This window comes from Trachurus japonicus, chromosome 8 (genome assembly GCF_045865225.1).
Source record: "Trachurus japonicus isolate A0001 chromosome 8, Traja_1.0".
Taxonomy (NCBI): Eukaryota; Metazoa; Chordata; class Actinopteri; order Carangiformes; family Carangidae; genus Trachurus; species Trachurus japonicus.
In genome coordinates this window covers 22,124,788-22,152,484 of record NC_140914.1, presented here as the reverse complement: position 1 = coordinate 22,152,484, position 27,697 = coordinate 22,124,788, and the positions used below count along the sequence as shown (strand labels likewise).

General features: G+C 41.5%; 2 protein-coding genes and 1 long non-coding RNA gene across 5 annotated transcripts; 1 reads left to right on the top strand and 2 right to left on the bottom strand.

The window, feature by feature from the left end:
* Nucleotides 1–389: 389 nt before the first annotated feature.
* dexi (Dexi homolog (mouse)) lies at nt 390–930 on the top strand. The gene has a single exon (XM_085784675.1). The coding sequence runs from the start codon at nt 645–647 to the stop codon at nt 912–914; it is 270 nt and encodes an 89-aa protein (XP_085640801.1). The 5' UTR covers nt 390–644; the 3' UTR covers nt 915–930.
* Nucleotides 931–5,873: 4,943 nt separating this feature from the next.
* On the bottom strand, nt 5,874–24,961 carry ciita (class II, major histocompatibility complex, transactivator). Of its 3 annotated transcripts, none has more exons than XM_085784672.1 (22): nt 23,706–24,961; nt 17,447–17,509; nt 17,110–17,151; nt 16,918–16,977; nt 14,846–14,950; nt 14,679–14,762; nt 14,080–14,127; nt 13,004–13,183; nt 12,103–12,153; nt 11,889–12,002; nt 11,745–11,804; nt 10,985–11,202; nt 9,465–10,813; nt 8,742–9,278; nt 7,885–8,064; nt 7,706–7,771; nt 7,532–7,612; nt 7,340–7,423; nt 7,087–7,170; nt 6,905–6,988; nt 6,641–6,724; nt 5,874–6,438 (listed from the first exon to the last, which is right to left on the bottom strand). In XM_085784672.1, exons 1-22 carry the CDS (start codon nt 24,901–24,903, stop codon nt 6,363–6,365), a joined length of 4,848 nt encoding a protein of 1,615 aa, XP_085640798.1. In that variant the 5' UTR covers nt 24,904–24,961; the 3' UTR covers nt 5,874–6,362. The 3 variants fall into 3 exon arrangements, with proteins under 3 accessions (XP_085640798.1, XP_085640799.1, XP_085640800.1); XM_085784673.1 differs by lacking the exon at nt 23,706–24,961 and adding an exon at nt 21,500–21,687; XM_085784674.1 differs by lacking the exon at nt 23,706–24,961 and adding an exon at nt 21,389–21,579.
* Nucleotides 24,962–27,040: 2,079 nt separating this feature from the next.
* On the bottom strand, nt 27,041–27,530 carry LOC146983205 (uncharacterized). The gene is made up of 2 exons (XR_015036356.1): nt 27,222–27,530; nt 27,041–27,189 (listed from the first exon to the last, which is right to left on the bottom strand). It is a non-coding gene; the product is annotated as an uncharacterized LOC146983205 (long non-coding RNA).
* Nucleotides 27,531–27,697: the final 167 nt, after the last annotated feature.

Below are 27,697 nucleotides of genomic sequence, written 5' to 3'. Positions count from 1 at the left end.
GTATGTTGACTGATGGCATTAGGGGCCAATCACAGCGCAGCCTGCCGAGCGGCGAGCCAATCACAGGCTGAGGCTTCAGGTGTCGCTTTGTCGTCAGGACTGTTTTGATGCAGTTGTTGGCAAAATTGTAAGAAGGGACGTTTAACTGTGGGAACATCGCCTGAAGCGTGTATTCATGAACGCTATCCCAGGTGCGGATGAGTATAGAAGAAAACTGCAAATCCTTCTCTTTCGGAGATGTTCGCGTTTGTCTCTGCTAGCACCGCATGTCACTGTTTTTAGCCATAGCCAGCTGGCAAGGCGTGAATTCCGCAAACCCAAGAAACCAATGTCAAGAATGCGTCGAGCTAGCTAACATGATATTTTGATACTGTCCGTCGGTGTTATTAGCTATGAACGTTAACTATTCAAGTCCAGCTTTTCTTTTGTCGTTTTCCTCTGGCCCCGTCAGATAGAAACCACTTATTAGCTGCCACCCCCCAAAACACTGTTTGCAGGACGGGCACAAGGCGAAATGGACGCCCCAGCCCCATCACCCCAGACACATCTCTAGCGGTGACACCAAAAAACAAACAAACTCGAGTCCGCCACATCTTGGCCTCGCACAATCACGAGAACCCAAACCGTGGCTGTCTTTGTTTTCTATGACACACCAAATTTATGCCCAGCTAGATTCGGTGGAATCGCTCCTGGACGATCTCCCATATATGTTTTATCTGGGCTTGTTCTTTGTGAACGTCTTGATCCTCTACTATGCCTTTCTGATGGAGTACATCGTCCTGAATGTGGGGATAGTGTTTCTGCCTGAGGACATGGACCAGGCGCTGGTGGACCTCGGGGTGCTGTCCGACCCTGCCTCTGCCCCGTATGACACGGACATGGAGCTGGATGTGTTTGAGGGCTATCTGGAGTGACACGACGGGCCCGGAGGGAGGGGGGAAAAGACATTTGAGGAGGAGGAGGAGGAGGTGATGATGATGATGCAGAGTTCCAGCACAGGTTGGACCAGCCTGAACACTCCCTGGTCAGTGATGTGGGGGAAACGTCCTTCCAGTTTGATACTATTGTTGCCTTTCTGTCGCACAGACACATCAGTGAAAAAGTAAGAAACAAAGAAGTCTACTTGTTTTCTTCCATGTTCAGAAATTTAAATGTTGCATGCACTAAATAAGTGACATATTTTAAATTTGATCACCTTGTATAAGCCTATCCCCAAAGAAATTTAAGTCAAAAGCAACTGGTTATTTGTCTAGGAAGACGTTTCACCTCTCATCCAAGAGGCTTCATCAGTTCATGCTCGCATCTGACCAGGCTGGGACTGGTCCAACTATCTGATGTGGAGATACAGGTATTTAACCTCTTGTGAGGGCGTTCACAAGGCCGATGATGATGTCACTAGAACCCTTTGTGCTCCATGTGCCAACGACTGTCAGATGCGTACATGAACTGATGAAGCCTCTTGGATGAGAGGTGAAACGTCTTCCTAGACAAATAACCAAGTCCAGTTGCTTTTGACATACATTTCTTTGGGGATAACGATGACCTGGACAAATGAGAATATTCACAGGCCCCTTGTATAAGCCTGTTTTTTGTGACTATATATATTATTTTGTGTCTCCAGGTTGTCTCGGCTCAAAAGAAGGTAGCCTGTGCAAGAGATCCTGCACCACTAGCCGCATGATGAGCGACTCTCCCATGGAAAAAGCACTCTGCACTGGATAAGCTATCAGTCAGTGCGCGGCCAGTCTAATAGCTATTTGACTCTAGTTGGACACCAGGGGATTCACACTGGCATCTTTGTCGTTCACTGACACAGTGGAAGCTATATGGGAAGCACAATGTGCTACAGGTGCAGACTAGAGAGACAGCTGTTCCCTACATGGAAGTTAAAAAAAAAAAAAAAAAAGAATGTTATAAGAGGTGTGGACAGGTTTCAGGTTGTCGGCATTGTAGCCAGTTCAGACACAGCAACCTGGCAAGTACACCCAACAGTTATCCGGATTGTGTAAGATCTGGTGGCTGACTGCAGAAGAAAATGAATAAAACACCCGCCACTGGAGCCCCAGTGTGGCAAGACATCTCAGAAGAACTGGCAAAGTGCAGGAAAACACTGTGCACTGTAGGTCTGTTGCAAACTTAACAACTCACAGAGCAATTTGTTTAACTTTGACGTTTTCAGAATACAGAATGCATCGCTGCTTTGCAGGCTCACTCATCCCTGAGGCAGAATTTGAAATGTCTCTCCTGAGGCCATCCATATTGTGTGTGTGCTTCAGGGATATACACACTCTCAGGAGCACAGTCAGGTACTGGCAGGATGTAACACTGACACTGGACACAGGCTGTGAAACTATAGGATACAGGGGAGAACTAAACTCTTCAAGCTCTCTTATAAATCAGGAACACCATACTGCACTTGTCACACTCTTTCACTGTAATGCAGAAAGTTTTTAAGTATTCCCTCTGTGAATTCATGTCACATTAGATAATTGGGGTCATATGCAAATTCAGTTTCCAAAATAATTAACAGTAATAGATTAGTGATTAAAGCAGGCCAAATGTGCCTAAATCATATCAGTATGAGTTGTGTCAAAGGCTGAGACCTCACACGGAAGAACCTTAAAGGATATTTTACATGTTCACCCTCTGTTTGTCGCATACTTCTTTGTTGTCATAATTCTACAAACATGTGTTAGATACATAGAGGCGACTCAACGCATGATACTGGCTGTGTTGTTGTTGTTTTTAAGTTGTCAAAATTGAGTTTTATCGCACTCCCTTCTGTTTACCTTCTTATGAACTTTGAATTCAGTTCATAAAATGTGTATTCTTGGCAGCAATAATAAACTGTATTTCAGCAGCGGGGCAATTAAATGGTCATAGAATCAGGTAATTATTCCATCCGTCTTCTAGGTTTAGTTAGGTGGTGGAAGAAAACCTCATGTCAGTGACACTTGTTAAGGGATACTTCACTTGATTTACTAAGCTCTGAAAGTTCTGTATGTACTGTTGATCTGAGCACTTCCAGCCCAGCTACTTTGAGCTAGACATTGATTTTTGGAGGCAATACAGACAAACCAGTATTTTTCTCCGAGCAGACTGTACCTGTCTACCAGAATAAGCAACTTGCGCTTCACAGTCATTGCATTGTGGTTGTTCACAAAATAACCAAAGCTGTAGAGATGAAAAAAACATTTCAGAAATATTTTGTTCATGCACGTTTCATACTCTAAACTAGTTTTAGTCCAGAATTTCATTGCCTGACCACCAGTGTTATATGATTATTACACTCCACCATATAACCCTCATAGACATGACACTGCTATAACTGTGCTCAGTGCATCTGCTCATTAGGAACAACACTTTGCCGACTCAGCTCAAATGCTACACTAAACATGGCAAGGTGCTTTTCTTGTGTTGCCACATTAGGTTTTTTTTTGTGTGTATTTGAGAAGAAAAGAAAGATCAAATGCAACAACATCCATGTAGCACAGATTCTCTCCATCTGAATGATCCATTCGTCCATGCAAGATATATTTTGAATTGGTTATGGATTACCGATAGCTGATTACCAAATTCCTTCTTCTTTTTGTATTATGGCTGCCATTCAGCGATATTTCAAGGTACACGTACAATGTTTGAATTTGTCTGAGTCTGTGTAAATCAGTACGTCCATAACTCTATTTTTGGCAAGTTAAAAATTCCTCTGAAACAACATTAAGACCACATGACGCTACAGCTCAGGATACTAATGCTCTATATTATATAAACAAATTTCTATGAAATCTGATCAAATTATCAGAATCAGGTAAGGGCTTCCAGTTGATAAGGTAAACACTGGAGAAGGTATGTTCATCAAGCTGCATCATGCTGGAAATGGACGTTAACAAGCTGATATCTTTTTGACCAAAGCTTTAACATCAGTGGATGAGTTTTGTCATTTCAAAGTCACTCCCTGTAGGCTACTGGTGAAAGAAATATTCCATTTCCCAGGCATGATGCTGCGCTGCTTTGGCCAGGCTGTGGTTATCACTGTAAGCTTCCCACAGCATCTAGATTCATTGAAAAATCCACGAGGACTGTGATAGATTAAAGTCTCTGCTTGTTTTGTTGGGTGTCATCATCATCATCATCACAATCCTCAGCATACAACCTTTACCCAGTGCTTGTGTCCTCCCTCCACAACTGCTCATTTGCAGTCACGCACACACGCTGTAATAAGCTATAGATCATAACAGAGTTTTATTTTCCAATGTGTCTATTTAATAAACTTTGAGCAAATGCCAGCTTTTTTTTTGCATCATTCTTCTTCTTGCTTTAGGTGGATATTTGTCTTTTTAGCTATAACTCTTTGTCCAAAGGAGGGCAGCAGAGCACTAGACATATCACTGATGCTCACTGAAGGAAACGGACCAGACAGGACATCCTCAGATTGTTGGAGGAGATTGCTGAAGACTTACTTTAAATACTATGTCTGTGAATGACACCTGACTCCTGAAATGATGCAGCAACTGTAAGGAAATCTTGGATACAGCTATGAAATGTACAGTGACCAGAGAGGTTGTATTTTATATCCTGTTGATGTGTTTAAAAAAAAAAAATCTATATATTATTAGGCTACTTTTAATATTATTAGCCCGTTTTATTTTGGTATGTCTAACATTCCCCTCTCATTGTAGCTTCACCTTTCCTGTTTTAAGTTTCTTGCTCCTGTGATTGACAACCCTGCTCCTAATGTGTTGCCCTCGTGTCTAATCTACATCCTCCTTCTCTTCCAGTTCTTGTTTCTTTGCTCTTGCTGGTCTTCCAGCACATTCAAGCTTTAGCCTTATCGTGTATATGACCAGTTTCTTTCTTGACCTAGTGTTTTGCCTCACCTCTTGGATTTATTTGCCCATCCTGATAAACTACCTGTGTGCCCAACCAAGTTTGTGTTAAACCCCCTCTCCTTTTCTGAGTTGTGCATATTGAGTCAGTAGGCCTATTGCAAATATATTTTGATTAGATAAAATGACAAGAAAGGAGGTTTACACAACCAAGTGAAAAAAGAAACATGAAAGAGTCGACTGGATTCCTACATCCATGACATGGTGGATGAAAAGCGAAAGTGAACTGTTCAAGCTGTTGAAAGGCAGCCTCATTTTGAAAACAAACATGGACCATTTTAATCTGACTGAATTGCCAAATAAGGTCACTTCATTCAAGCAAGGAGACGATGCTGGAGCACAAGGTCAGTTTAAAGCTGTTTATTAGGGCACCTAATAAACAACTTTAAACTTTAAAGCTGTTTTTTAAGCTTTAACACCTGTGTCTCCTTGCTTGTTGCTCGTCTGTCTCCTCCCCTGACACACCAGTCTGCTATTCAGTTCCTCAAGATGAAGTGCGAAGGTTCTCCCTCAAAGATCAAAGCACTGGCACCTCATTTTTAGTCACCAAACATCGGATCCTTCATTAATAAATTGTAGTATCCAAGCCTAAATTTAATGCTGCTTTCAAAGCCACAGATCATACAATTTGTTTCAAACATTTATTAGCACACTTGACACTCATTTCTAAATACTAATTTAAATACTGTACTGTAGATAAATCTCAACAGACACCAGAGGTCACCATAAGAAAAGTATATGTAATAATCAAATATGCATTATGTCAGTGCAGTTAAGTTTTTTACACGATTTATTTAAAATTAACTTAAGTTCGTCCTAACTGTTTCACGTCAACTCTATGGCTTAAAGGAAATTAATGAATGTCATCATCAACTACGTGTTAAAGAGTTAAAGGTCAGTTGTTATCAAAATAGAGAACAGAAATCCTTTAGAAGGAAGTGAAAAGAAGTTAATAAACAAGTGAAATGATCAGTGAAAAGAACAGACACAAGCCATGTGACTAGTGACAAACATGACACCTTTTATTTATACCAAAGTGTCAGATGACTGTGAGTATATTCAAAAATAACACCCACAGAGAGCATGTAAAAAAAATACATCATTATTTTCACTATACACAAAAATAGAGGTGTATACCATTTAGAGAGAAAAAGCCCACAATTTACAATAAAAAATGTAAAAATACTTGACAAAATGATAGTGCAAATGTGCTTTATAAGTTTGTTCTAGCATTACCACCCCCCCTACACTCTGTGCAGTGCTGTGTGGTGCTGAGGGATTCATTATATCCAGCACTGAGTGAAATCTTAAAAAGAGCAAAAAGCAGCAAATCATTTTCATCCTCTTTTCTAAGTTTGTCCTTGTTGTCTTTTACACATTCATGTCCCAGAGAAGATGCTATGTAGTGTAAATGTGTGCATGAAATTGATGATAAAAACAGTTTGCAGTTGTGTGGTGAAGAGGTTTCGTATTAGTTTAATGCCAGACGATGCGGTTGTCCTGCTGCTGAAGATGCTCAAAGACTCCGTATGGAATACACTGGTTCCACATCCTGGGATGAGATGAGATAAGGCGAGGTGAAATGAGATGAGAAAAGTTATATTTCAACAAAGATAAAACTATACTATTAAGTGGAATGACATGAGAGGGAAGAAATGCGATAACAATACTTTAGTTTGCGTTTTAGTTGTGGAGCAATTGAACATCTTCACTGAAAAAAAGAGGCAGTGATTACAAACTCACAGCTTTCTCACCTTAAAGTCTTGATCTTATTACAATTTCTCAGACTGGCTCCGAGGCTTTGTGCTCCAACATCTGTCAGCTTGTTATACATCACACTGTTAATCAGAGGAAAACAGGTTTAGATTTAAACTGTCTCTTCTGCTACTGATCTCTGTACACACCACTAAAACCCTTCCAAACATCCAGTAGCACTTAAACATATTAGCATAAGCATTACACATTAAGCAATGGATCATTAGGTTAAATGTCAAAAAAGGTGAGATACAAAAACTTACTCAAGCTCAGTGAGAGAGGCCATGTGTGGGAGGACAGCTGCTAAACTGTCTGCCCCTTCATCAGAAATCACATTACTGTACAGGCTGGAAAAAATGGGAGGGAAGTGAAACTTAATTGTGGATTTACAGTGTGCGTCACCGTGGTTATGTAGGCATATGTGGCATATGTCTACTTTATTTACCTCAAGCAGTGTAGTTTGGGCAGGCCACTCAGCATGGTGGTCAGTTTCTTCACCCCATGGTCACCGATACAATTCTGTGATAGACTGGAAACCAGAAGAGAGCAGAGACTTACACGTGGAAATCTTACTGAATAAAAAGCTTAATAATTCTCTTTTTGTAGCGTCAGTTCACACATAATGCACACATTATATCACCACAGCCAAGGAGTACATTAAAAACAGGATGAGATCGGGGTCGAGAAGTTGTACTCACTTGAGAATCTCCAGGGAACAGAGTGAAGCTAAAGCATCAGCCAGTTTCTCTGCACCTTTGTCCCCTATCTTACTGTTCTCCAGACTGTGAGAAAACACACACACACAGATAGAGAGAGCAGCTGTCACTGGAAGCAAATACAAACAGACAGAGACAGATACTGTACACTGAGAAGTAAAGGTGTATATTTACTCTAAGTGCTGTAGATTCTGTAGACCTGGCAGGAGCTCCCATAGTAGAGGAAGACCCAGGAGACCTTTCTCTGGACCAAGTCTATGAGGGCACATCATCATCATTATCATCATCATCATCATCATTGTCATCATAATCGTCATCAAATCAACCAATCTGAAAGCCATGGCTTACTCAAACTCCAGCTTGTGTAGCTCCTTGACAGCTGGTACTCCCTCTGCCAGGATGGAATGTGACTGGCTGCAACAAGTTAACACAACGCACACTTCAATGGCTAGACACACGCTGCTGCAAAGTATCATGGACAAATGAATGCAGGTGTGTTTACAGTATGTGTGTGTGTCTCATATTACCTGTCCGACAGCCTCTTTTGCATATGGATGTTCACCAGCTTTGCCAGGTGCTCCACATGACACACCTGCGTGGCTTTCAGAGGGTGGATATTCAACTTGGACACGGCCACTTGTAGGAGCTCCTCCTCACCACTCTGCTCTAGCTGCTCCCACAGGGTGATAACATCAGCGATGCATGCCCTAGGGGGACAGCCAAGGGTTCAGTTTCATGCATAGATAAAAGAGTGAACAACATTTAATAATGTAGCAAATCAGCTAAAATGAGATTAACATTTGTAAGGCTCCTTCAGCAGCACTCTGGTAGTAACTGTGGCAAATTCACCCCAGGCTTTTAAATCCTTTGCCTGCAATTGTCGGCTAAGCGGAAAACACTGGCAGATTATATCAGATGTAACTAGCTTGCTAAATTTAGCATAATGTAAGCGTCTTGCCCTGTGATAGGGCCTCTTGGCTCCAGCCCCCTACCAACCACAGATTAACAGTAGAGACAATGGATGGATGTTAGCCTTTTTCAAGAAGAAATTTGTCTACTGCACGTCATGCACATAAATTCTGAATGTGGATATGATGTGCCTCATTGGGATTGTTTGGTGCAATAACCAGTGAGGTTATATTTTATTCATGTTTGTTGTATTACTTCCCTTTTTATTTTGTTGTGTTTGCACTTTTCCCTCTCATTGTAGCTTCACACTTCCTGTAAGTTTCCTACTAATGTGTTACACATGTCTCTAATTCTCTACTAGATCTTGTTCCTGCAATCTAGCGGTTCTTTTAGTACATCCCTGATTGACTGGACAATTTACACGTTGGGGGAGGAGCTTTACGTTAGCAAGAAGTTTTGTGAACTATACCATTACCTGTATGTGTTGATGCTGTTGATCCCCACCAGTGCTCTCAGTCCAGAGACCCGTATCCCAGAATCCTCCAGGTCCAAGCAGAAACTTCTGCCCTCCCTTCCACCCCTTTCGAGAACGTTCTGCACAGTGAACACATCCGGCGGGTTGAGTGGGACTCCATGAAATGTCAAGACTTCTGGAAGATTCTCTGCCAGGTGAGTGTCCAATCGCACGCTGGCAATGCCTCTGCTATCATTGCCACGCGTGAAACTTGCTTCACAAACATAGTGACATGCCTCCAGGACCTGGGCCGGAGTCAGGTCGCTGTGAGAAAGACCCTCAAGGTGTTTGGTGACTAAAGCCTGCTTGTTGACCACCATATCTCTAAAGGATGTCTCTGTGGTTGAGTGAAGACTGTGCAGCTCTGTTCTGTCATGGAAAAGGAGGCCGGCTGCGAATCGCTGGGTGAGCTCGAGCTCCTCTCGTTGAGGTCGTCGACGTCCCTTCGGACCGGACTGGAATGGGAGGGTCTGGAGGAAGTTTCGGTCTGATAAAGTCCTAGGGAAACAGAAAATGGGAGCGAGTTAGGGAAATTCAATCTACAACACACACATCTAAGAAAGGACAGAGTTCTCTTTAACAGTCAACCACATTTTATTGACCCTGTTATTCTAATAGAAACATTGTAGAAACTATTTTTTGTCTGATAAAATAAAGTTGAGTTGATAAACTGTTGATTTTTACCTTGACAAAGAGAGATGGAAACCTGCCAAGTAACTCTGTAGGAAAGGGTTGGCCCACAACACAATGTGCTCATCTTTGGCGTCAAAGTTTTCCATTTCCATCCTTTTTTCTTCCTTCCTGTCTTCTATCTCTCTTCCTTCTACTTCATCCTTGTCCTGTCCTCCTCCTTCCTCCTTTTCACCACCCGACACAACCGGTCTTGTCCTCAGAGTGTGAGAGAGGAGGAGCCTTGTTCTGAGGCCAAAAGCTTTAAGTTTGGCAGACAAGGTTCGTCCTGTGGGAAGGACGGACGTGTTGGCTTTGACCCCCTCCCAAGCCAAAGAGCTCAATTGGGTCAGTAACTCTCTCTCTTCCTCATTCATCCCACTACTCTTCATATCCTCTCCATCAACCTGATTTTCCTCTTTCCCCTGCTCTTTTTCCCTCCTTGATCTTTGGCTACGAGAGCGACCACGAACCTGTGCTCTGCCCTTCGCCTGAGAGTTTTTTCTTGTTTGAGTACCATCTGAGGTTTGTGCCTGTGTTTCTTCCTCGGCTTGCAAAGACATTTGTGTTGCATCTTCAGCCTGAGAGTGTGTGCTCTTATTGTCCTTGTCCATTTTCAAACGAAGCACTTGATGGCAAAGCCCGGTTAAAGTTCTTGGTAGGACCTCCACACCTTTGGACTCTTCCAGAACCATGCACACCAACCGACATAGTCCAGGGTTCCAGCAGAGGAGATGGAGATAGCTGCAGTTTTTTAAGCAGTCCAAAGCAGATGCTCTGAGGGAAGGATCAGTGAAGTACTGGGACAAATATGCCTCTATGTCTGTTGGAGTAAAGCCACATACCTCCAGAAAGCTGTCTACCCGCCGCATAAGCTGACTGGCAGTGCCTCTTGGCCGTGTAGCGAGCAGAAGGGTGCATCCTGAAAGAAGGACCCTCTGAAGGATGGCAGAGTATAACTGTCGTACTGTGTAGGTCTGTGCTTTACTGTCTTTCTGCAACATTGTTATCAAGTCTTTTTCTTGGGTCTGTAGGAGACTTTCGTAGTCCCGCAACTCATCAAACCCATCAAAAATAATGAGCACACGCTTAGGGGCTGCAAGGATTTGAGCGTACACTGCTTCAGGGTCCATGCAGGAGGGGGCAGAGGAGGAGAGGTTTAACAGGAGGGTCTGAAGGCTGAACGTGGGCTTGGTTAAAGTGAGTGCTTTGCCGTCTAGTGAGAAGACAAAGTCAAACTGAGGGATGCAGTCTTTGGACCAGTCAAGGCACAGCTTTTTGATGAGGGTGGTTTTCCCCATGCCGGCATTACCAAATAGCAATATGCAGCGTTTGGATTTATCTCCATTTGAGCCTTCAAAGATCTGAGAGGAAGAAGAGCAACATAAAGGTACTTGTGAGTTAAGGCCAGCAATTTCTGGGAGATGAAAATATTCAGCATCACAGTGTTGACTTTGTGTGTGTTGAAAAAAACCTCATCACTCGATGACAAGTTTTTTTTCTCACCCAACTGTTAGCTATCCAGTGATGCTTACCTGACTCCGTCCCAACAAGCTTCTTTGACGATCTGTATCTCCCATGATAATTAGCTCCTTGTCAAGACATTTGTTTGTATTTTTTCCAGAGCGAAGAATCTCTCTCCGGCTCACTGGCACATCTACATAATGGGAGCTTAGTTTAAGGCCCTCCTCCATATCCTGGCAAGTTTGACTCATGTGGGATTTGACTTCCTGAATGTAGTCCTGGACAACCTCTGAAAAAGAAACACAATTAGATAGAATTAGACAAAAAATAGATACAGACTTTCTTTTGTGCCTGTTTCCATTCGAGCACTGAATGCTTCGAAATAATGACTGGTTGTAACCTGTTTAAGTCTGTACTGGCCACCGTACTGTCCCAATCATTTTGCTCTCCTCTGTGTGAGACTGCACTTTATCTGATGCACTTTACTTGACCACTATGTTCTTAATAGTGTTATCTTGGATCTTGTATTCTGTGTTTTAACGGTATTTCCTATATTTATCTCTTATATGATCACAATTAGTGCATATTTTATTTATATTGTTATTTATAATGATGCGCTTCTATGTCACTATATGTCTTTGTGTTGTATGTTTTTTACCTTTATGTGATTCTATGAGCTGCAATCCAAATTGCCCTTTGGGGACATGAAATAAACTGAACTGAACTGAACTGAACTGAACAGTTGAATATCAAGCTGGCCTTCCTCAAAATACAAAAAAGGACTTTTTAGACACAATTAGAAGAGTAGACTTTAAGTAAATGGTAACTTACGTGGAATATCGCGAACAATGGGGGACTGAGGAAGAGGTGATTCTTTACATGGTGACATCTCTGAAATGCAAGAAGTCATGATATTTATAACATGACAGTAACTCTAGTGGGTAATTTATGCACATGGAGTTGACAGGTACACACCATTACTTGGAGAGACAGGTGAGGTACAAAGGGGAGGCATGGCTTTGCTAGCAGTGTCTGACAGAGATCCTGTTGGTGATGAACTCATTTGGACTGGAGCTATTGCCCCGTCAACTACAAACAGAAGAGAAGAAAGAAGATGGCATGTTAACATAACAAGAGTACAGTAATTGTGGTTTATATAGCCTACATTTGTAGAACTTTTATTACTCACCCGGGGATGGTGGTTGCACTTGCCGTTTGCAGGGGGGTGAGGTGGCAGGAACTGTATTAGGGTTAGAGACAGAGTGTACTGTGTACTGTTGCCACATGTGCAATAAATAGACATAAAGGTGTGAAGTAGAGTCACACAGTGTGTACAGTTGATTTCATAGAGTGAGTGCTTATGCAGAGGAGCGATATGAAAAGGGTTCGTACCCATTCAATTTTCAGTCTTATGCTAATGAGCGTTTCTAGCATCGCTACACTAGCTCAACCACAGTGAGCATTGGATTCTTGGTCACCTCTCTTACTGAGGGCCTTTTCTCCTGGTTACTCAGTTTGGCTGGGTGAACCTCTCTAGGAAGAGTCCTGGTTGCTCTACTTTGTCCAAAAAGCCACAACCCTCTGGTAAACTGGTTTTTGCTTAGACATGCAGTGTCAGTTGTAAGACTTTGTCTCAGGTGTGTCCCCATCAAGTGAATCATGTCCAATCAATTGAAATGGCCACTTCCTGGACAATTTCTGAACACAAAATTGGAGGATGAAAACAGACATGAGTGGAACGTGGAAGAAGTTCACATGATGATCTCACTACAACCACTAGGAGTCAGAAAATTTCAAACCCTTTTCCCGGAAAGGGTGTTGGGATATTCATGTTGTTGTTTTGTTATGTCACCAGTTACATGACTGATAGAGACAAAGCTAATACTAAAAGGTGTGTGTGGTACTGGTTACTAATCACAACTCTATCTGAGGCACTCTACAAGAATAACCAAAACATCTCAGCTTCACAAACAGGTTTTGTTTGTGAAGCTTGTTTGTGTGTGTTCTGTGTTGTGTTGTGTGTTTGTATTGGATTGAATAAGAAAAAGTAGGAGGGAAGGGAACCCAGTGTTTGTCAGTGCTTAATTTACCTAATAATGGAAGCAGGACTGGAAGACCAAAAACTGATGGAGAGAACTTCAGAGTCTGAACATATCCTGGATGATCTGGGATGATAATTTGAATGGGGTGAGGGAGGTGTACAATTCTTGGGGGAGTGGTGGTGGGGCCCACTGCCTCCACAGGATTTGGCTCCAATCCTGTGTCGTTGCCTGTCAAATAACAATGCAACAGATAAGGTTGTTAACACACCCTCGTTTTGGTAACCTTGACCTTATCAAGATGGGAGTTTGCACAAAGAAAACAAGTTCATAGTTTTTGTTTCACAACTAACAATATTGAAGTCAAAGACTTTGTGTCTTGAATGAAGCTTTCAAATTTGTGGGCTTTTTGAGTTTGAATTTTACCAAGCAAAGTATCTCAACCCCCTCAGTTGGTCTTTTCAATTATTTACAGTAGACAAAGACTATGCTGGCCGTGTCTGGGAATGTAATTAACCACAAACACCATACTAATATGACTGTCTGTCTTTGTCTGAAAACTCACAACCAAACTGTACTAAAAAAGTACCAAATTAATAAGGAGGAAGTTTGATGTGGTGCTGACAGTTCTTCTTTTGGCTGATCAATGCGCCCACTCTGTCTGATGACTTCAAAATCAAACATCCTGTTTCTTGATCTGCTTTCCAGTGCCAGAAAGGAAACAAGTCAAGCAAGACCAGCCAACATCCCCTTCACCCATCACACTGAAGTCACTGCTGTTACTGCTGTGTGGTTTAACTTGCCTGCATAATGGCACCTGCAGTAAACCCTCATGTTTCAAAACACTAATTTATATATATAAAGTATATATCAACAAAGCACTATCATAGCTACTCAGTTGAAATTCAGTCATTTCAGTAATAACATATTTTGCCAACTTGTTCAGCTTGTAGCCAGATTGATACACCCTTTCTCATTTATTTCTTCTAGGCCCCTTTTGACAGTGACTTGAATTAGTAGATTTTCTCTTCTGAGGCACATGAGTTTTTTCTTTTCTTTTCAAAATGCTCCTTTAAGTGTCTGTTGCTGAGCTGCATCAAGTTGCACAAGGTGTGTTGGACACGTACTTGGAGTGACAGCTGGCTCATCCTCTGCCTCTTCCCTCTGTGGTTTATCTGCAAAAGTTGTAGTATGAACATTAGGCTCTTCAGTGTTAATTGGCTTTTAGCAAACATCACATGAAGACAGGCACACACCTGTGCTATGTTTGCTATGGTTTTTAATTGTTTTTAAACCACAAATCATGTCAGCATATTAGCATTTTTTTTCCAATTTTTCCTACTGGGCCTGGAAGCCATTCTTATTATATGATTTTGTAAACTATGAGATTCTTGACTTTCTAACAACAGGTTCTCACATGAAGGATCACTGTTATGATCTTGCTATGACCCAACAGAGAAATGAATAACATCCACAAAAAGCATGGCTTTCATCATGGGCTGATTTATTAAATTAATCAAACATGGCCCTGGACTCTGTTCTTGAACAATATAACTGACTATAAAAATGAGAAGTGCTGTAACTTTAACTATCTGATGGACAGGTGGCCAGCAGGAGATTGAGCAGGCTTTATATTTCACGGTGATCCAGATATCGTAACTGGATGTGGAAAATGTCATAAATCATCAAAAACCAGTAATGCAAACAAACATGCTGGGTATGTCACCTGCAGTTCTTCGCTTTTTTGGTTTGGATGGTGTGTTTTCATCAGTGCACCGCTGTGACCGGGTAGACCTGGGGGTCGTTGTAGCTGCAATTCCAAAATAAGGTTTTATGTATATGACAAAGGGCAGTTTTCACAAAATTGAGCAGCAGCTGGCACTTGCAATCTACCTCGCTTTCTTTCCCCCCTTCTGTTTGTTTTGCCTTTTACTTTGTTCTCTGGACTCTGCTGGTGGCTGCCTGGGCAGGGCCGCTCTTTTGGCACATCAACATCACCTGAAATGCATAAAAGAGGAAGTAAACAAGTCAGTGAAGCGCTCAGCAGACACAGTAACCAAAAATGATTGCTATTTTAGTGCATTCCAGAACTGAGAAAGAAGATAGTGAAGCTTTTTCTGTAAATGTCTAAAAGATTCAAAGAAAAAGGAAGTGGCACATGGGGTAAAATTTAGATCACTGAAACAATAGTTCCTCTACCCCTTGTGTTTTATGCAGTGTATAGTTTATTTATTTATTTTAAGTTTATTTTTGGGGGCTTTTTCGCAATACAGTCAAGAGAGAGACAGAAAATGGGAGGTAAAAAGAGGGGTAATGACATGCAGCAAAGGGCCACCTGAGTCAGGATTTGATACAGGGCCGGCTGCAGCGAGGACTGTAGCCTCTGAGGCGCCAACAGAGGTAAACAGCACCCCAATGCCGTGTCTAGTTTATAAATGTAATAGAACAAAAGCTTTCTGTTGACAGTCGTCTTTTCTTTTGAACACCATTGCCCCTTGATCTCTTCAACCACCGAGTGTCCCTTTTTTCTTCAAATAAATCACTGCTGCTTTGGGCTAATTATAAAGACAGAGAAATGACGGGTGTGAAATATTATGGTGATACCTAATTTTTTAAGAATATTTACTGTAACATCACGCAGCGGCATAGCCATCATTTTAGAAGTGAGGGGGACAAATTGTTCAAAGGTCTATTGAGTGATTTATCATCCTCTCGCATTCAATTGCACCTCTCCTTAGCAGCTAAAGAACCACACAAACAAACAGAACAGCACCAGGAAACCGACTTTAGCTCTTTAAAAATGATATACAAAGTCAAAATCTAAACTAAAGTTGCCAAACTCTGGTTGAGTTGACATAGAATGACCCTGAAGTGTGGGGGACATGTCCCCCGTGTACCCCGCGCGTCCGCTACGCCCATGACATCACACATATGTTGTCAAAATGAGGCTTCAATCAGGAGAAGTATTTCATCAGTATCTCATTATACTTCCTCATCTCTCTGGTCCCGTAATCAGCTGAACATGTCCTATCACATTTCACCAGGATCCCAATCGTACAGTCATATTGTTGTTAACCCGTTGTTGTTAACCCCACTCATCTAAACACACCGTCAGCAAGCATTTCTTGTTTTAGGACATGAAATGATATTAAAGCTTTGCTCAATCTAACATATCCAAGACTTTCCTAATAAAGTAACTTTAACACCTTTTGAAAATCTGTGTGTTCATTTGTCTTTGTATGATGTCTGGTTTAGGAGTTATGAAAATTGGCGTTTTCGCCATTCGTGCGGACATAAATTCAAAATGACAGGCAAAAAACCCCCATGGAACATTAGTTGACCCGGGCAACAAGCAAAAATCTTAAGTAGACATCTTAAGGGTCCTTAAAAACCAAAAATGTTTGAAACATATCCACAAACACATCCACCAAATGTTGTGCTTCTACCACAAAATAAACAATTCTTGTGATTTGTTGAGCTAATCTGCCCCACAGGGGATGCACATTTTTGGGGTGCGCTACCCACACGTTTAGCCCCGTTACTCATTCCATGAATGCACGATCCTTACAAGCTGCACCTCGTTGTAAAGGTGACTAATCAGGCTTTCCAACAATATACAATACATCACCAGTTGGTATTATTAAAAGGGCAGTTTATATTAATCATTCATTTATTCGCATAACAAATGGCTGCCACGGCCACTAGGGGGCGCTTTTGAGGTGGCCCAATATCCAGATTTGTTTGAAACATATTCACCAACACATCCACCAAATTTCATGCTTTTATCACAAAGTGAACGATTGGTGTAAAATATTGAGCTAATCCGCCCCACTAAGATGGAAATTTAAACTTCTTCTACCGTTTTAAACCAGTCCATTTATGGTGGACATGTTTTCTTTTTCTGCATTAGTTGCCTGCTGATTGATTCAACAATAATTGTAAAATGAAAACGGCGAGATTCTTACTGAAGCTGTTGGATTCCTCGCCAGGATTCAACCATGCATCTCCAAAGAGCACATCTGTGTCTAGGTCAAGAAAAGCATGAAGGGAATCAGACCATATATCACCTTTTCATTGCCTCTTTAATATTTGAATTTTGCCATTAATCATTTGAATGAGAAACTCTGTCAAAATCCAAAAGTGTGTTTGCAACTTACCAATTGTGGGTAGGAAGTCATCTTTCATGTATTCAGCCAAATCTGAAACAAAAATCATCAGCATTATTGGACAAAAAACTAGCTACAGTTTTCATATAACTCATTCAGCTAATTACCCATTCTAATTTAACAAACCTATGGACCTGCATTATTTTTCCGATGCTGCTTTCTTAAATACAGTATTTGTTTGTTATAATGGTTTTATACTGTACTGGCATCAGTATCATTTGAGTCTCTATTCTGCTTCCAAAGGAGATCTCTCCACAGGCCTTTTGTCATGTGTTCCTTCATGCAAATTTACTCTGCAGAGACAGGTCAGTCATATAACAGTACTAACCTGGTAGATCTGAGAGATCTAATGTGGTAAACGGTTCGTGATCTGCCTCATGCATCTTGGCACCTGATAACACACACAAAGAATGAAGAAGAAGAATGAAAAAAAATGAAGCTACTGACAGATGAAAAAACAGATGAATGAAAACATGGTGTAACATGTTGCCTCATATTGAGTTGATGCCTGAGTGCACTGATCCTGTTTGTTTCACAAGCTAAACTCAGGTGCAGATTCAGCAGTGTCATTCCTGCTACCACAAATAGTTGTTATCAAGCTTCACACATGTTCCCACACTAAGTTTGAGAGTTTCCTGGTTATCAAATCTCACTGAAAACATAACACTGATGTCATTGTTCTCTGTGAGAGATGTAACCAGAGAATATAAATACAATAAATAAATGCAATCCTCTGAATCACAAGTGTCAGTCCCACGTACTGCCTTTATTGTGCTGGGTAAAATGTGTTTACATTAGCATGAGATTTTCCCAAAAACCTTGTCCTCCACAAAATCAAAGCTGTCCAACAACCTTCCACAGTCTTACCACACAGGAAATGCCAGACCTGGCAGCTGCACCCAACAAGCTGAGGTGACATGGATCAGTACCATATTGTCATTTTAAAGGCAAGTCATCTCTTGACTTTTCACATTTGTCTAGAGATGACTCAATCAACCACAAAACATGTGAACATGTTGGAGCGGTGTTTAGCTCAATTGGTAGAGCTGCCACCCCTTGTGTTGAGGCTACAGTCCTCACTGCAGACAGCCCCCCCCCGCCTCCCCATTGCCTGTCTCTCTCTCGACTGTGCTTTCAATTAAACAATATAGCTATATTACAAAGGTAGACTGTACAAATGACAGTAATAACAAGAGTTTAATTTGAATGAAATATCTGACATGAATTATACATGTTAAATTATAGGAAACTAGTCAAAATGAACCTACAAAGTTTCTTTCTCTTCCTTTCTTAATTGTTTTCCACCAATACAATAAACATGCAGTGCCTAAATACAGTGCCACATACTCCTTTCCATCACAGTCCAAAATAGAACAAAATGAGTATATATATATATTTTTTTAGATTTCACTCACTACACCGTAAGTGATTTTATGTATCGAGACCCAGTTGGTCTCCCAGTGCCTTGCAGAAGTACCAGAATAGTCATTAAGTCCAGCTTTACTTTCCTTTCTTCTGGACAACCAGGCCAGGAAGCACAGAGAACAAGCTCTGAGGAAGGAAAGTAAGGATGAAGGAAGTAACTGTTGAAAAACTACTGCTTTTACCGTTCAGTGACGTATGGAAAGAAAGACAGAAAGAAAGAAAGAAAGAAAGAAAGAAAGAAAGAAAGATGGAAAGAAAGATGATATTTAACACAGTCTGTAATTTTGTGCAGTTACAAAAAACAGTGCCAATCATATATTTATCTTAACATAATATTTATAACATCAGGACCAACCAAAATAAGTCATGGAGTTATTCCCTGATGTTTATTCATGAATGAATAAGATAGGCAGCAGTGTGACTGTGACTGTGACGTTAGCACTTTCACCTGTTGCTCTGAATGTTTTTGATCAGACGTTTTCCTCGCCTTTCACTGCGCTGCTCAGAAAGCAAGACCCTGAATATTGAGAACACATACACACACACTTGTAGCATCAGGAACTGCAACTCTGTTTTCACAGATACAGGGAGACCAACGTGTGAAGACTGACTTCGAGTGCATCTTGATACAGCGTATAATCAGATTGATGCTCTTTGGAATCATAAGTGCTGGTGCAAACTGGTTTTAAGTCTGCTTGTTTTCATGAGTTGCCATCTTGCAATAAGATGACCTGATTTAAATAAAGTTGGGTTGTCAAGCTGATTTCCAGATAATCGGCTCATCACCAATTAACCCTGGAAAAGGTGCTTCAGAACCAACCATCTTTAGTTGTTTTATGTCAAGATGCAGAGAGAGTGAACCACTCAGTGCTGCTCAGTTCGGCAGAAACTCCTCTGATGGGACAGAGTGAGACCGAGTGTTTGTCTGTCAGCTTTATGGCACACTCTCTACTATCCAACCGATCACACTTTATCATGACGACCAAGCTCAGACTCCACGACACCACTACTATAGCCTCCACCAGATGAATCACCATCAAATATTACTGCAATACAGGTGACCGTTTTGCTTTTGTTTTATTATTATTATTATTATTATTATTATTATTATTATTTACTGTAATAAAATGCAGTTGCGGTAAACACAGGAAATATTTAAAATAAAACACATCTTTCTTCATTTCTAGAACTTTAGAAGATAATCAACCGCCCTCTGGACAGAGGACATTCTGTCTTTGAACGTCGCTGGCGCTGACGGCCTCGGTGGAAATCAGGCGATAGGCAAATGTTCTGAGAGCAAAAATGAATAGACTACAGAACAGTTTTTATGGCAGTACCATTTTATTTGTTGCTTTGTTTATTATCGTTTTTTATGGCAGGACTATTATTGCACTAAACACAGCAATTAAAACCATCCCAGTAACATTACAGAAAGTAGATGTTTGTGAGTTGCGTGCTTATTATAACCTTGTTGAAATATTCACTCATTATTCATTTCTACATAATTTTGGTAGATAAATGATCTTTTGTGGTCACAACAAGGATTGCATTCCAATTTTGTTGTTTCATACAATGACAATAAAGGTATTCTTTCTACTCTATTTAAAAACATGGACCTAATATAAGACCAGCATCTTCTGCCTCATCTTTATATAACAGCATCATCACGCCACGTTTAGACTGAGCAATAACAACAGCAGTGTGAGAGTTGGCTGTGAAGTTTATGGTCTGCAAGTAAAACATTAATTCACATATTAAGAGCTTTGCTTCAAATGTAGAAGTAAAATATTTGTCTTGTAAGTGCATAACTGTATGTGCAGTACGGTTTTACTATCCAACCCTGAAAATAGACAGAGGGACAGAGTTCCTATACTTTTCTTGGCAATAGCAGGCAGGTCACATTACATCACACTGAATCACATCACATTGCATCATCAGGTAACATTAGCAGCAGGTCATGATAAGATAAGTGACTTGCTGCATGTAACCATCGAAATAAACTCATCAGAAGTCTGTCCGACAGCCAGGACACAGACATCAACTGTGAACTTTCAACTCTATTGTTCATCTCTACTTTTGCTCAAACAATACATTTCAAATGTCATACACTTGTTTCCTGTCCCCACTGTATCATCCTGCTGTGTAATGCTGAAAGATTGTTCACCAGGTGTTAATGCTATTTTAATCTACTTAATGAGAAATAGCTGGTTTAACGCTTGACAACACACACAATAGCAGCCTGGCTATGAGGAACATACCAACCAAAATACACACCATGCTTCATACTCTCACAACCACACTTGACTAGCAAAAAAGCAGCCCCATAACACATGCCCTGCTAAAGAACAAGATGGAAAAGGAAATAAAGAAAATCCTTAAATATGATTAAATCTTCTTATCAAAGACTGGAATTTCTTGGTTTCTCCAGTTTCCACACATGATGACCAAAGCAGTAGTGATTTAAGGAAATCGTATAACTTTCATTTAGTTCCTTGGTAATCCCCTACATTAGGCTACCATGTTTCCACTACTTTGCCTAACAACAACTTTGGAAAAAGGGGGGCCATGTTGTGGCAAGACCCTGATGGAAGTCATGTTTCACACGTGCGTAATGGAGTTTAGCCGCCTTATGATTTAAGGACACAAAGAACCCAATCAAAACTGATATGTACAAATCTCGATATTGGCATAATTTAGACAATTTAAAAGCAGGAATGCAGGATGCGTCTTTAGACTTCATTTTAATGCTCCTCGCCCAATAATGCAAGTTATATGGACCATAAACTTTAACATCGCACAAAATTCAACAAAACAATTTAAAATGACAACAAAATGACTCATATACCTGAAACAAGTGCGGTTAAAAGGGAGAGTCCCGACGCATGGTCAGAGTCAAGTCTGCGCACTTTGGATAAACGTACCCAAACTGCTCCATCAGAGCCGGGATAACATTTACCTGTTGGGGCGGCCTCACTGGGTGATGCTGCGGTCCTCTGACCTCGGGTTATATATTCCCTGCGTGATTAATTCCCGACTGTAGTGAATTACATCAACTGCGGTATAGACTGTGTGTCCTCAAACGACCTGCATCTCTCGGTGCGCACCAACCTGCCGCCCAACAATAAACTCTTTTACTTTCACTTTGGCCCTATAGACGCCAAGCTGAGTTTTGGTATAAGGTGGGCGGGGGTCTGTTTCTGGAACGAGCAACAGTTTTGATTCAGTTTGTACAAATCCATCACTGCACCTTCAGTGAAACAGAACAAGGCAGATGGTGAAAGAGCTCAAAGTAGCCAGAGATGGAACTTATCTTAACACCATCACATTAACTTAACTTAAAACAGTGGTGCAAGGATGTGTGAATGTGAGTTTGAAACAAACTCTAGACTTCCTCATCAATCAGTCCAATTTTCTATAAAAATCATCCTCTCCTCTCCTCTCCTCTCATGTCTGTCTCTCCCCTGGGCTCTGGGACCTTTAAAATGATCAGAATCTTAATTGATCATTAATATTTCCATATATTCCTCCCATACAGTTACAGGAAACATACCTCTTGTAGACCCCCAGGGATCAACCTGCAGCTGCCAAATGCATTAACACATTTTCTCACCTAACTCAAATAGCTGACATCATATTAGGATAACTTTACCTGTGTTCCCATCAAGTCTTTCCTTTCTATCTAACCGTGCCCAAGGAACCACCTGTTTACCCTCCTGCCTTCCGGAAAGCGCTACAGATGGTTACATAAATCTTGGACAAACAAACTAAAGAACAGTTTCTTCCGCACAGCAATACACACCCTAAATAGACAATGACACACTCACCTGTGCAACTATCCCTACTTCATGGGCAATGTGCAAACTAACCAAAACAGAATAGCACTTTGACTCTTGTATAATTTTTTCTGTTAAAACTATTTATTAACATGTGCATGATGTCTGCATGTGTGTGTGAGCGGCTGCTGCAGTATTTATTTGTATGTTTTTCTTTCATAAGCACCTTACACGAGAAGCACTTGTAAATTTTGTTGTATATTTCTGTGATACCATGACAAGACTTGAAAAGCACTGATCTCTTCCTAAGTGCATGCCACGGGCTGCACAGTACATTCATGTTTATTTTTCAGAAGCCTCCTGCATCTGTCTTTGATACTGGGTCCTTAATTACATCGTGAACATGATCATCTTTAGTTTTATTAAACAACTTATGTTGTTAATACTGCAGCTACTGTTTATTTTATAATGAACTATGGGTTACAGTAGTGAAGCTCATTTTGCTCAGCTAAGTTACTAAGCCACTAACTGCCCTCACCACCACAATGTGTGAAAAACAACATGAAAAACCTGTGACCCACTGGCATGGAGGAGGAAATTACAGTAAGTTTTGGTGACGCAGTGGAAAGTACCTGTATTACCTGTTCATCAATCAACAACTGATAAAACCCTTATTAAGTGCTGAATATTTCACCAGACAGGCTCATGCCTTTAATACCAGGCACTCCATCCTGGTTATTTACCGGCAGAGTTATTTCCTTTAGAAACACTGAATGTGCATGCGCACGCAGTTGGGGAAAAACTGAAACTGGACCTAGCAAAAATGCTGGCAGATTAACTGCAAATGCAGCCCAGACGTGTTGCTCTAGCTCCACCCTTTTAATTGAGAGATAACCATTCATTAGGTCAGACATCCTCTGCCAAAAATCTGTGGTATGCAACGACAGCAGAGGTTTATCGTGCCTAGTAATGACCACATAAATTATACAGAGACTGTGTGGCTTTCGGACAATTTTAAACCCAATCCGATCTTTAAAAGATTACCTTGGAAATCACATCAAAATGAAACTGAAAGCAAACCCTCCCAAACCAAACCCAGTTTTGGCATTAGCCAACAAAAGGAGCCACATAAGGGCTGTGTTGACTTGTTGAATGGCATAACCTATCCTATTAACAAGAGATGTTGCCTTCCTTTTTGTTTTGGTATTTGTAATGGAAAGCACCTAGAAATTATGAGCAGAAAAAAAGTGATGCCCAGGTGCACATGAAAAGAAGGTTTTGACAGTATTCCTGTAAACCCACAAGTTTCCTGCGAAGAGAAAATAGAAGACCAGACAACAGTGAAAGTATCAATATATAATATGTGTGATGCATGTGGTGTAAACTTACCCCAGTGTGGATCCACTCTCTCCTCATCCTCTTTACTCTCATGGAAGTCTGATGAGCCGTCGATGCTGCATCTTGCAGTGCCATAAGCAGTCCTGAAAACATTTTCTAAGTTGTCTTGAACACCTAATGTAATGCTATGATCAGTTTGTGAGTAAAGTGAGTCATCATGTGTGTTAGTGTCTGTTGGAGTGCAAGGTGACAACAAATCTGCCACATCTCTAAATCCAGCATCTACGTAACCTGTCAGACGCATCAGGTCATCAGTAGTGTCAACTGTCCCGTCAGCTACACAACAGACACTGAGGTGACCCCCTAGGCAGGTGTCTGTGATGTTGTTGTTAGTGTCCGTCGCTGTGCACGCCTCAACAGGTGAGACATTTCCTGCTGCCGCTCCACAGTAATTGAAACGATCCGCGATCAATCCAGTCATCGCCAAGCTGTCGAACGCAGAGAGGCAGAGGCCTTTCAGGGAGTCGGCGGCTACTCTTGTATCCAAACCGAAGCCTGTGTCTGTGGCCTCTACGTCCGTCAACTCCAACTTGTCAGTGTACAAACCCAGAGACCTGCAAGCCACTGTGAGCTCCATTTCCTCTTCCAAATTCAGTTCAGGGCATTGTGCCTCACGGTATGGTGCTGTGCTTTCACTTGTTGCACAGTCAGTTGTTATACAAGAAACCAGAGGCAGTAACATCCTCTGTCCTCTGTCCCAGTGCTGCCATAGAGGAACAGCTATCCTCCTGGCCACCTCCTCTACTCTCTCTAACCACTCCCTTTCACCCTCCAAATTCCCCCAATCAGTTCTTTCACTATCACTTATCAGCTTCTGCACTGATTCTGCACTTGTCAGCAACTCTGTGATTTCATTGCTGAATTTAAAACTGTACTGATCATCACAGGCGATGGTAGTAGATCCCCTCGAATTTAATGAACCACATTTCCACACCTGGTTGAGGTGACTCTGATGGGTGATGGGTCCTTGAGGAATGATCTGACCAGGTCTCGCTTCCCAAGCTGGATTGCCGTGGACAGACGCGGCGGTGATCCCCTCAATGAGGCGATGCAGACTCAGGCTCTTGCTGTAGGCTTCTGAGACGATCCGCTCCTCCACCAAACCCTGCAGCAGAGCCTGGATCTCAGCAGGACAGGCGCAGGTCAGAACCAGCCGCACACCCCCCAGAACCTCTTCGAACTGGGTCATGGTGACAATGATGTCTGATCCCGGCGGGACATTGACATCTGACAAAGGATTCAGCAGCTTGTAGGGGTGATCGAGTTAATACTTTAAAGGGACACAATAGTTTTACTCAAGAGGCGTTCACATCAATAGAAGGAGGTGTTTGTGCAGTTTAATGGGCGGTCCGTTTGAAGAATTCTTCACTTTTTTTGCGTGTGGGAATGAATCTGGGAGAGGCTTTTACTTCCTGTGAGCAGTGATATCATAATTATAAAGAATGTTTCATGTTCACACTAGGAGAAAGGGAAATGGACTGTCTTTCAGTTTTGCATTCTTGTCACTATACAACTTACCAAACTTACTTAATCCATCTTCAGACTTTTTATTCGCACTTAATTTCGTTGGAAGGTACCTAATTTTTGATCGCAGAAAACAAACACACATTACTGAGTCCGCTATCACACAGTCTCTGTGCAACAGAAAACCACAGCAGAGGAAATACACTTTCTCATGTCGCTTATAAAACCACAGTTTCAGTTTAATTGGGTGAGACAGGATCTAACATTTTCTTATTCCTTGTTTGCGATCATAAACACCCAATACACACCCACATCGTTGACAAGTAACAAAGTGTCGTTATAAGCTTTGTCTTTAATTTGTTATTCAAACGCTAAAGTGCAAACCTGTGTTTCTATGAGCAGTGCATGAGTCAACTCAAGTATCTACAGTATTTAGGGCATTAGAACTGGTTGGGTGAAAAAGCTTAGGCCTTCCTGTTAAGACCAGGATTTATAAAGAAACTCGATACCTTAGTACAGTGTTTTTCAACCTTGGGGTTGGGACCCCACGTGTGGTCGCCCGAAATGTCTAATAATTCATTAAAAAAATTACTGATGAAAATATTTTTTTAACTAATTATTATTCTTTTTAAAATTATGATTAAAAATGCCATACACAATCTTAAGTGTATTCTATACTTTCACTTTCTCTAATATAAATCGAGTTCGAGCGAAAATCTGAGCTGGCGCATCTTGATTGACGGGGTCGTCAGAAATTTGTGATGGGTCATAAACCATAAAAGGTTGGGAACCACTGCCTTAGTATCATCACACGTCCTGCAAGTGACAAATATGGACACTGAGGTAATGGGGAGACACAGCTGCCTTTATAAAGATGAAATATTATTTCAGTTTTTGATGGGTGAGAAACCCATTTTGTAGCCTCTATGTATTAACTCCTTCAGACACACTGCCTTTTTAGAAGTGAGCCTCAAACATTCAGGTCCTTATTGTCCTCTTGGTGAAGATTACACATGAACTTGCCCGATTTTTTTGAGAATATGGTGATGGATGACTCATCTGACCATATGACATTTCTCCCCCATAGGTTGAACCAGTGACACTGATCTCTCATTCATATCCCTCTCTTGGACGGATGGACTGCTGATACAGTCTGAAGAGTTGCTTCTGTTTTTACACAATGCACAAAGACCAGAGTCATCAAATGTGCTGTCCATCAAAACCTCTGACCCTATTTACATCTTTCCCACAGATCTGCAACTTTTGTCACTGTCTCTATTTCAATACTGGACAGTTAACAGTGTTAAAGGGATAGTTCAACATTTTGGCAAATTGGCCCATTGCCATAATCCCTGTAGTCTTAAGAGTAGGTTCGTTACCTTTAATTGTCAGTGCAAGCTATTTTTAGAACGGCGGAGCAGAGCTGCGAGCTGCTCAGAGCTATGCTACGGAGGCTGATGGGATTTCTTGGTTTCCCTCATCAAACTCAAATCAAATACACAATCCAACAACTCTAAAACACTCTCATGGACAAGTTGTGACCTGCACATTCACCGCACTATGAGATAATAACGGAATGTTACGAGACGGAGTTGTTTTCGAGGTAAATTCATGCAAAACTGCTGATGCGCGTTCCTGTCGGCGGTAGTTTTTCGGCAAGCAGTCTCTGCATTTGCCTAAAAAAAAAAACTGTCTCTTAACGTTCCGTTATTATCTCATAGCGTGGTGAATGTGCAGGTCTCAACTTGTCCAAGAGAGTGTTTTGTAGTTGTTGGATTGTGTATTTGATGAGTTTGATGAGGGAGACCAAGAAATTCCATTAGCCTCCGTAGCGTAGCTCTGAGCCACTCGTGGCTCTGCTCTAGCCTGGCTCTCGCCAGACCCTTGTAGTTCCGCAAAGCTCCACCAGAGGCGCTACGCTCAGCTTCACACAAGGGTCTGGACTCGAGGCCAATGCAAACTTCTTCCCCGGAGCAAAAAATAATGAACCAATCAGGATCGCCGGGCGGGACTTTCTGAGGTGTGATGTAGCGCTGAAGCGACTGTTTGAGTCAAACAACAATGGCGGCTCGCAGTGAGGAGTCGTGCGTTGGCATTGATTCTGCTATTTCAACTGTTTTGTCGAATCTATCGAATATTAATTCTTTGAAAGATGAACAGAGAACGGTTTTGAAGGCATTTATTTACGATGTGAGTGGCTGAAGTAGCACGTCATTCAAGATAACGGACAAGTGGTTTATCCAATCACATACAAGATTTTTTTACAAGGCCCCGCCTTCTGAAATGAATCGCCTATGGAGCAGTCCCAGACCCTTGTGTGAAGCTGAGCGTAGCGCCTCTGGTGGAGCTTTGCGGAACTACAAGGGTCTGGCGAGAGCCAGGCTAGCTCTGCTCCGCCGTTCTAAAAAATAGCTTGCACCAACATTTAAAGGTAACAAACCTACTCCTAAAACTATAGGGATTATGGCAATGGGCCAATTTGCCAAAATGTTGAACTATCTCTTTAATGACTGAAGCTA

Excerpts from the sequence above, each read along its gene's own strand:
- dexi (XM_085784675.1), top strand. The coding sequence starts at position 645 with ATGACACACCAAATTTATGCCCAGCTAGATTCGGTGGAATCGCTCCTG.
- ciita (XM_085784672.1), bottom strand. The coding sequence starts at position 24,903 with ATGACCCAGTTCGAAGAGGTTCTGGGGGGTGTGCGGCTGGTTCTGACC. Across the intron at positions 11,805-11,888 it reads ACCTGTCTCTCCAAGTAATG|AGATGTCACCATGTAAAGAA; the intron begins GTGTGTACCTGT and ends CTTGCATTTCAG. Across the intron at positions 7,424-7,531 it reads CAGAATCTACAGCACTTAGA|TCTGGAGAACAGTAAGATAG; the intron begins GTAAATATACAC and ends GTTTTCTCACAG.